General features: G+C 54.6%; 1 protein-coding gene across 1 annotated transcript in view; it reads left to right on the forward strand.

The window, feature by feature from the left end:
* WDR90 (WD repeat domain 90) overlaps positions 1-9374 on the forward strand; it is a gene marked incomplete at both ends in the record, with an annotated part of 30156 nt that extends 20782 nt beyond the window's left edge. The window contains 13 exons of the mRNA XM_083872516.1: positions 197-318; positions 1126-1285; positions 2489-2679; positions 2939-3107; positions 3563-3674; positions 4537-4708; positions 5260-5382; positions 5471-5657; positions 6061-6191; positions 6657-6800; positions 7870-7989; positions 8383-8467; positions 9217-9374. Of these exons, the coding sequence (XP_083728642.1) occupies positions 197-318; positions 1126-1285; positions 2489-2679; positions 2939-3107; positions 3563-3674; positions 4537-4708; positions 5260-5382; positions 5471-5657; positions 6061-6191; positions 6657-6800; positions 7870-7989; positions 8383-8467; positions 9217-9374 (1874 nt within the window). The remainder of the gene's footprint in view (positions 1-196; positions 319-1125; positions 1286-2488; positions 2680-2938; positions 3108-3562; positions 3675-4536; positions 4709-5259; positions 5383-5470; positions 5658-6060; positions 6192-6656; positions 6801-7869; positions 7990-8382; positions 8468-9216) is intronic.
* Between the last annotated feature and the right edge of the window lie 247 nt (positions 9375-9621).

Below are 9621 nucleotides of genomic sequence, written 5' to 3' on the forward strand. Positions count from 1 at the left end.
CCAGCAGCTCTGCTTCACTCAGGTTGGGGAAAGTGAGATTTCACCCCTCTCCCAACCTGCTGCTGCTGCCGAGCTGCATCAAAGACTCAGCTTTTACGTATTAATGAATCATAGAATTTTCCACGTGGGCTGCGGTGGGGGCTGTATGTGCAGCCTTTCCATGAAAACATCCCCTCTCCTCCTCCTCCTCTGCCAGGCTTCTTCGCCTACTCCTGTGGCTGTGTCATCGTGGTTGAGGATCTGCACTCAGGCTCCCAAAACCACCGGCTGGGCCACGCCGAGGAGATCTCCACACTGGCACTCAGCCACGATGCCCAGGTGGGAGATTCTGCTGCTGCCCCAGGCCAGGGCTTGTCCCTGTCACTCTGCAGTCCCACAGCCTCAAATGCCATTTTGTCTGTTCCTCCTTCTGCCTGGAGGCTATGGAAATTATTTTGGAGTCAATTATCTGTTGTGCTGCCTCAGTTGTGGGCTGGAGGATGTCCAGAGAATGGAACAGAGCTGGGGAAGGGGCTGGAGAACAAGTTTGATGAGGAGCTGCTGGGAATGGCTCAGTCTGGAGAAAAGAAGGCTCAGGTGGGACTTTCTGGCTCTCCACAGCTCCTGGACAGGAGGGGACAGCTGGTGAGGGTCAGGCTCTGCTCCCAGGGAACAGGGACAGGACAAGAGGAAATGGCCTCAAGTTGTGTCAGGGGAAGTTCAGGTTGAACATCAGGAAGAATTTCTCCATGGAAAGGGTGGCCAGGCATTGGAAGGGGCTGCCCAGGAGTGGTGAAGTCCCTTAGTCCTTATTAGAAGGAGAGTTATCGAAATAGTTGACTAAAGGCTAGGAAGAAGCCTCCATAGTATTAAAAGAATTTACTGCATTTATAGGAAAGGGTGGTGTCCGAAGAGGAACTGGTTGGACTCAATGATCTTGGAGATCTTTCCCACCCTCGGTGATTCTGTGATTCTGTAAAGACTGTTCTCTTCCTCTGGGACATGCTGCCTTTCCCTCCTGCCATCAGCTGAATGGTTGTTTCTCACTGAATTCTCCATTTGCCAACCACATCCCTTTAATGTGAGACTGAAAAAACTGTTAAGGCTAATGAGCATTCTCTAATTACTTACACATTGTTCTGTCAGGTTCTTGCCTCTGCCTCAGGGAAGAAGGATGGAGACTCCCACTGTCAGATCTGCATCTGGAGCACCCAGGATGGGGCCTGCACAGCAGAGCTGTTCCACCATCAGACACAAGTGCAAGCCATGGCATTCTCCTGGGATGACAAATTCCTTGTCACCATAGGTGAGCACTGCTGTAACAGCAGCTGTGGGTGCAGGGGAGCACCCCAGAGCAGACAGCTCATGGCAGGAGGATGCTGTGAGCACCAAACACCTGCCAGATGTGCAGCAGGCTCGTGGGTAGGAAGCTGTTCTTTGGGACAGCAGGGAATGCAGCACTTACAGCTTTCTTCTCCTGACTCACCACTGCTTGTTAAACCTCCTGTAAATGGTTTCTAGTTACTATTTATAGTGTGCAAAGGGAAAAGCCTTCTTCTGGACTTGTTATTGCTGCCTAGATGGACTTGGACAGAAGTAGCCAGGCTCCCAACTGTGAGCCTCCTGCCAGGCAGCCAGGCCAGCACAGGATGGATGCTCAAGCTGTCTGTTTTCTTCAGGCAGGGGACATTTAAAGGACAACATGCAATTAGGAAGCTCTTGTTTTCCATGAGAAGGGACCTGTGGAGCAGGCAGTAAGCTTGCTCTGGGTTAGTGAGGCTGCCTTTGGAAAGAAAAGCAGGATGTGCTGGGGAGAAAGGGAGCTTCGTGCTGTTCAGGGAGCAGTGTGGGAGAGGAGCTCTCCTCCTCCAGCTCTGGTCTGGGCTGCAGGGGAGGGAAAAGCTGAAAGTCTCCACTTGTGGAGCCTGGGAAAGGCAACAGGAGAGCACTGTCCTCCTGAGCTCTCTGGAAGTTTGGGAATTTTGCCATCACTGAGGCCAGTGCCTTCTGCTCCCACCCAGCTGCAGTGGCTCCCATGGAGGTCAGCTCCCACCTCAGCTGGGACTTTGGCAAAGGTGACATCCCGTTCTTTGTCAAGACAGGGTTTAGCCCTGAGTGCCCAGTGTCACTGGAGTTTGTGTGGGGCATTCCCCAAGGTGTGCAGTGACTCCTAAGGATGGAGAAATAGCAGGAAAACTGCTCTGCCTGCTGCAATCCCAGCCTTGGCTGCTCCAAACAACTCCACTGCCAGGACAGGTTTGCTACAACCTCCAGTGGGAAGTGCTGGGCCAGTTCTGCCTGTCCCTAACTTGGGCAAATATCTGTCATGTTGTGCAGCTCGTGCTGAGCACAGAAGGAGTTGTGCCCCTGCCTGAAATGGTGTTTGGGACAGTTCTGTCCCAACAGCTGGATGAGGGAGTGACACAGTTGAGGTGTGTGTGCTGTGTGGATGCCTGTGAGCATCCTGATGCTGCAGAATTCTTCCTCCTGTCTTTCCTGTTCTCCTTAGGGGACTACAGTGACCAGACCATGGCTCTGTGGAGCACCCACACCTTTGAGCTCCTGCTGTCCACTCATCTCTCAGAGCCTCTCCATGATGTCGCTTTTAGCCCTGGCTCTCACCAAGACCTGGCCTGTGTGGGGAGGGGAGCTGTGATGTTCTGGCTGTTGGAGCAGCAGGGAGCTGCTGTCAAACTCAAGGTAAACCTTCCTTTTACCTTTCAAGATTTATTTTCAGCATCTCTGACTTATTTTCCAAGCCCCTGGTGAGGGCTGTGTGAGAGCTGATGATTTCTCTCAGTGAGGTGATATTGACTGTGCACAAGCAGTTTTTGGTTGTATTTGAGGCATTAACTGCAGGAATTGAGGGGAGGAGGATGTTTTTTTTCTTTTTTTCTCCTGATGGATGTTCATTGCACGTTCATTCCCTTTGACTTTCCTGGTTTTTGTGTTCTGGCAGGTTCATCCAGCCCCTGCCCCGGACGTGCTGGGGCTGGTGGAGCTGACATCTCTCTGTTATGGTGCTGACACTCTCCTTTACACTGGGACCAACTCGGGCCAGATCTGTGTGTGGGACACAGAGACCAAATCCTGCTTCATGACGTGGGAGGCTGATGAGGGCGAGATCGGTGGGTGCAGTGTCAGGGCTGTAAAGGGGAATCTGTTGGGAAAGAAACCACGAGCTTGCAGACTTCCCATTTCAGCTCTGTTTGAAAAACCAGTTTGCTGTGTTGGATGCAAGATGTGTGGGGTGGCAATGGAGCTGTGACCTGGGTTTCCTCAGGGTCCTGGGTTTCCTGGGGGCTACATTGAATCATTAAGGTTGGAAAAGATCTCTAAGATCATCAAGTCCAACCACTAAGCCAGCATTAAACCATGTCCCTGAGCACCACATCCACAAGCTCTCTGAATCTTTCAAGGATGGTGACTCCACCTGTGCCAAAGCAGCTACAGCCCTCTAGTCTGTAAAACAGTGTTGTGCTGTAAAACCCTCCCACTTTCCTGCCCAAGTGGCTGTCAGGAGCCTCCTTGGGATGATGGCAGGGAGCAGTGGGCACTGACAGGTGCCCTTCCTCCTCCCCAGGTGTGCTGGTGTGTGGGCACAGCCGGCTGGTGAGCGGCAGCAACACCAAACGCATCCGCCTGTGGTCCGTGGGCACCGTGCAGGAGCTGAGGCTGAAAGGGCCCCAGGCCAGGTAGGAGCTCGTGGCCCCTCACCTGGCAGCCCCCAGGACCTGTCTGAGAGGTGGCTTTTCACAGACAGGCACCACATGCAAACCACGCTGCTCCTGCTGCTCTCTTTGTCCTTAGCTTTTTCTCTCCATCCTGTGACTGCTGATTGTTTCTGTCTGGATCTTTTGACTGAATTTTTGCCACAGGTAGCTGAACCTTCTTAATAGTGGATGTGGGTGTTTTATCGTGCCTGGAGTTGGTGTCAGTGGTTTGAAGGAATTCCTTTAGGAGAATTAGGGAAAATACATTGCCTTTGTTTCTTCTCTCATCCTATTGCATGCCCTGTTCATTTTTTTTTTTCTTTCCTGTAAAAAGATGGCTGAAGTGCAAATCACAGAATCATGGAATGATTTGGGTGGGAAGGAACCTTCAAGACCATCCCATTCCAACCCTCCCTGCCATGGGCAGGGACACTTTTCACTGCCCCAGGTTGCTCCAAGCCCCGTCCAGCCTGGCCTTGGACACTTCCAGGGATCCAGGGGCAGCCACAGCTTCTCTGGGCACCCTGTGCCAGGGCCTCACCTCCCTCACAGGAAGAATTCCTTCCCCATATCCAACCTATCCCTGCCCTCTGGCAGTGGGAAGCCCCTCTCCCTTGTCTTATCACTCCAGGCTCTTGTCTGAAGTCCTTGCCCAGCTTTCCTGGAGACCCTTTAGGCTCCAGGTGCTCCTTTGAGCTCTCCCAGGATGAAAAACCCAAACTCTCCCAGTTCCATGGACAGGAGCCCCTCATTGAGATGGTTCATTAGAAAGTTGGATTTAAAGCAGGCAGAGTGGCTGTTCCAACATCTGAGCCAGTCCTTCTCCCACCCTGCCTTCCTCCAGGTCTGGCTCAGTCCTGCTGGAGCACGAGATCACCCTGGATGGGACGATTGTGAGCGCAGCCTTTGACGACTCCCTGGAGATGGGAATTGTGGGCACCACGGCAGGGACCCTGTGGTACATCAACTGGGTGGAGAGCACCAGCATCCGACTCATCAGCGGCCACAAGAACAAGGTCAGGGGGACTGGGGCTGCTTTAAGTTTTGCTGTTGCTTCAGGGTATCTTTCTGCTACAGAAAAAAGAGTTCAAATTATAGGAGAGAAGGTATTTTATGACAACTTAACTTTGGGGATGGGTTTACTCTTTCCCATGATTGATAAGGTTGGAAAAGACCTTTAAGATCATCAAGTCCAAGCACCAACCCACCACCACCACCACGTTCAACCTTGTTCCCAAGTGCCACATCCACACGTTTTTTGAGCACTCTTGGGAATGGTGACTCCACCACTGCCCTGGGCAGCCTTTGTCAGTGCTTTACAACCTCCTCTGTGTCTTTCCCTCTGGAAAGAAATGTATTTATAAAACATCACTCTTGTTCATCTTACAATTCCTGAGAAAGCTCCAGTCCAAAAACATAACACATCAGAAGGCTGAAAAATCAGGGCGACACCTCCTTATCTGGTGTCTCCCACGAGCAGAACCCTGGGGGATGAAGGGGCAGGGCAGCTGATGTATTTTGGGCTGTGGCACCCCTAGAGCCCCTGTTCTCTGCCTGTTCCCTGCAGGTGACAGAGGTGTGCTTTAGTCCTGATGAGAGTCACTGTGCCACGTGTGGGGAGGACGGCAGCGTGAGGCTCTGGGCTCTGGGCACCACGGAGCTGGTGGTGCAGTTCCAGGTGCTCAACCAGGTAAGGCTTCATGGCACATCTCAGTCCCTTCCTCCTGGCACAGGGAAGTGTCCCCTGTGTCACCAGGTCTCTGCCAATTCCCTTGCAGAGCTGCCAGTGCCTGGCCTGGAAACCTGGTCCCGTTGGGGTGTGGCCTTGTCCCAGTGAGAGCCAGCACGTGGTGGCAGGGTACAGTGATGGCACTGTCCGTGTGTTCAGTGTTTCCAGGACAGAGATGGAGCTGAAAATGCACCCCCACGCTGCTGCACTGACAGCAATCACCTACTCCACTGATGGTGAGGCTGCCTGAGGTGACAGTGGGGATGTGTGACTGTGGGGAATGTGGCTTGGTGCTGCCTGGGTTTATCCTGACCTCCAGCTGTTCCATGTCCTGGCCACCTGACCAAAACCCCAGGGCCAGGGAGAGCCACAGAGCTTGTCTCAGTGAGCTCTGGGAGAGCCGAGGGGTTTGGGTACAACAAACACCTTTGTTTGATGATCTGCTGTGGCTCTTCTTCAGTGTGGAGGTTTAATGGGTGTCTCTGAGGCATCTCATCATAGCCAGCCCTTGACTGGGATGTTCCCAGCCTTTCACAGTGTTTCAGGACACTGCTATCCCATAATCTTGGACCTTTCTCCTCTGACCTTTTTTCTCCTCCTACAAGAAATATCCCATTCTTTCCTCTCCTGTGCCAACAGGGGAAATGATCTTATCAGGGGGCAAGGATGGGACAGTGGCTATCAGCAGCCCTCGCACTGGAATGACCATCCGTGTCCTGGCTGACCACAAAGGCTCCCCCATCACTGTTCTGCACTGCACCAGGAAGCAGGTGAGATCTCAGGAGCTCTGGGAAGCAGCATGGTCAGCAAGTTTGCTTTGGTGTCCCTTGTTTCCCCTTTGGAAATCTTCCTCCATCCCCTCCAGCAACTCCTGATCAGTTTTTCCAGGGATATATTCAATGGGATAAAGCTCCACGTGTTGCAGGTGCAGTCTGAGTGAGCCACAAACAGAGGTTAATCCTGGCTTTGATCCCCTAAACACAAGCCCCATGTTCCCATGAGTTCCCGTCCCACTCTTTACTGTCAGCTTCCTTCAAAACCTCCGTGCCCCCAGAAAAACAGGATTGTATTTCTGCCCCACAGTACCACGACTTTGGTGTGGAAGGAGGGGAGCTCTGGCTGGCCCCAACAATGACAGGGTTGTGTTTCTGCCCCACAGTACCATGATTTTGGTGTGGAAGGAGGGGAGCTCTGGCTGGCCCCCACAATAACAGGGTTGTGTTTCTGCCCCACAGTACCATGATTTTGGTGTGGAAGGAGGGGAGCTCTGGCTGGCCACCAGCTCCGACCGCCGGGTCAGTGTCTGGGGCTCCGACTGGCTCCAGGACAAGTGTGAGCTCCTCGACTGGCTCAGCTTCCCAGCTCCTGCTGGCCCCGAGGTGAGCGTGGCACCTGCCAGGCCCAGCCTGCTCCTGGTAGGAGGCTGGGCACCAGCAGAGATGGAGGAGAAAGGCACAGGGCTGTGAGAGAGTGAGTGTGTGCTTAGGAAAGGCGTCTCTGTTAGTCCAGTTGACAGAATATCTTGTTAATGCACCTTCTCGGGTGTGGAAGGAAGTGTAGCAGTGCCAGACTGCCCTGGAGCACTGAGTTTTTAAGCATGAGGAGCCCTAAACTGCACCTGCAAAGAGCTTGACAGCCCTGTGCCAGCAAAGCAGAGCCTGGGCAGCAGTGAGCACAGTGTGCAGGAGGGAGAGCTAATTATGAGCGTAATGCTAATTCTGACACTCCCCAGGAGTGTGAATATTCCAAGCCAGGAGCGTGGTGACGGCTTCCAGAGCCAAGTGCTCAGCCCTGTGTGTCCCTGCTGCTTGGCAGAAGCCTCTGGCTCCAGCCCAGGGGTAGGGTTTGGGCAGCAGGACACCTGCTAGAAAAGCAGGAGGATCTGTGTTGGAGAGGATGGAGATTGTTCCTGCTCCAGGTGACATTGGCAGACAGAAGAGAGCTGGGTGGTTTTAGGGGGAGAAGAGGCAGTGCCTCAACCTGGGTCTGTACAGCAGCTGGGTTCTGTCAGTAATTCTGGTTATTTCCAAAAAGATGGATTTCCTCTGGAAAGAAGCTCCCTACAGCATGAAGGTTTGATCTTGGATCCCCTGCTCAAGATCTGCCTCCTGGGCCCTGTTTTCTTGTGTTAATCTGATCCATAACCAAATCCCCGCTTCAAGCCCACACAGCAATAATACCTCAGCAGGAATTCAACCTGTTGTACCCCCATGGGACCTGCTCCTACAACACTAAACTATTTGCTTCAGGTTTCCATGACAGGGTGTGGTTGTTCCTTGCTTTCCCTGAGCCTGAGATGGGAAAGAGGGAGGAAGCAGCCCCCACCATACTCATGTCCTACTGCTCAAACACTCACAGCCCTGGTGTCCCTCTGTGCTCTCTTATCTCTCATTGATGGAAACAAGATAATCCAGCCTCAGTTTTGTTGCCTTTGGTTTCCCTCACCAGGGTCTGGACAGCCTCCCGCCCAGCCTGGCTGCATTCTGCCCTTGGGAACACGGTGTCCTGGTCTACGTGGGCTTTGGGCTGCAGAAGGAGGCTTTGTTCTACAGCCTGAGGAAGAAACAGGTACCTGTCCCCTGCCCCGGGCAGTGGGGACAGAGAGGGCTGGCAGAGCTGTGTGTGTGTTACCCTCAGTCACAGGGGTGGGGTGGGCTCAGGCAGCTGCTCAGGGAACGGATTTTCATCTTGGAAACTGCTGAGTGTGGCCCAAGTGAGCAGCAGAGCCCTGCCCCTGCCTCAGGCTGCATCCAGGCAGGCAGCCAGTCCCTGATCCCATGAGATGAAGGTGGCTCCTTCCAGAGCATTAACACTGTCCCTGTTGCCTCCTGGATGCCTGGGCAGCTTTCAGAGCTGTACACCCTCAGCCTCCCCATTCCCCTCCTTAGGGCTGTGCCTGCACAGCTCTGGGTGCTGCCTTTCCCCCTCTGAGCTGCTGCTGTTTCTCTTGCTGGGCTGCAGGTGCTCAGGAAGATCTCCCTGCCAGCCTTTGCCACGTCCCTCAGCCTGTCCCCAGCTGCTCCTTTCATGGCCATCGGCTTTGGTGGTGAGTGCCTGGGCCCCTCCTTCTTCTGCCAGAGGGGAAACAAGTGTCCTTACTCCTCAAAACAAGAGACGTCCTCAAAGCTGGGAGCTGCAGTCCAGGGCAAGGAGGAACCTACAGGAGACTCCTGGGTCATAAATGAGATGCATGAGGCCAATCCTGCTTGTCCACAGGCAGGGTTTGTCACTGGGATGGCTTCCTGGGGTGCTGGGCTGTCTCAGTTTCTGTGGCTGTGTGAGGCAGCAGGGACCTTCCCACAGCCTGGGGACAGGCAGGACCCTGCTCCTGGCAAGGGAACCTCACTCCTGGAGTGGTTTGGTTCTTTGTCACTTGGCTCAGTGACTCAACCTCCAGCTCAGCAGCAGGGAGGGAGCCTGGGGAGTGACTGGGAATGGGGCTTCTGCCTAGGAAAAGGCATGGAAAGGGTCTGGGGGTGATGGGGAATGGGGCTTCTGCCTAGGAAAATACAGGGAGAGGGTCTGGGGAGTGACTGGGAAGGGGGCTTCTGGCTGGGAAAAGACATGGAGAGCGGCTGGGGGTGATGGGGAATGGCACTTCTGGTTAGAACAGGGCATGGAAAGGGGGTGGGGGGTGACCACCAATGGTGGTTCTGGCAGGGACTAGAAATGAATAAAGCCTGTGAGTGCCAGGGAAGGGTGGTGGCGGCCCAGGAAAGCCCCAGGGAACGGCTCTGGAGGGTGACAGGGACAGTCGGAGCCTCCGGCCCAGCCCTGAGCCGCTCCCCTCCCCAGCCCGGCTGCTGCGGCTGCAGCCCTGCCCCGCCGGGGCCCCGCAGGACTACACCGGCCACGACGACACCGTGCACTTGTGCCGCTTCTCGCCCTCCGGCCGCCGCCTCCTCTCGGCCTCGCACAGCGCCGTGTTCGTGTGGGAACTGACGGGAGCCTGAGCTGGGCCTGGCCCTGAACCAGCGACGCTTCTCCAGCGGGGACAGGCCCCAAAACAGGCCCAAACCTCCGCCCTCACGGCTGCGGCGGCGGCTGGCCCGCGTGCGGCCCCGGAACGTGTTTCGCGGCCCCATTCGCCGTTTATTGCCGTTAAATGGGTTGTTTTTTTTTCGTTAATAAACCATCGAAAGCCCAACGTTTGGAGGTCTCGGTGTGGTGCGCCCGCTAGGGGGCGCCGCCCCGCCCCGC

This window comes from Zosterops lateralis, assembly GCF_965231275.1.
Source record: "Zosterops lateralis genome assembly, chromosome: 15".
NCBI classification, from domain to species: domain Eukaryota; kingdom Metazoa; phylum Chordata; class Aves; order Passeriformes; family Zosteropidae; genus Zosterops; species Zosterops lateralis.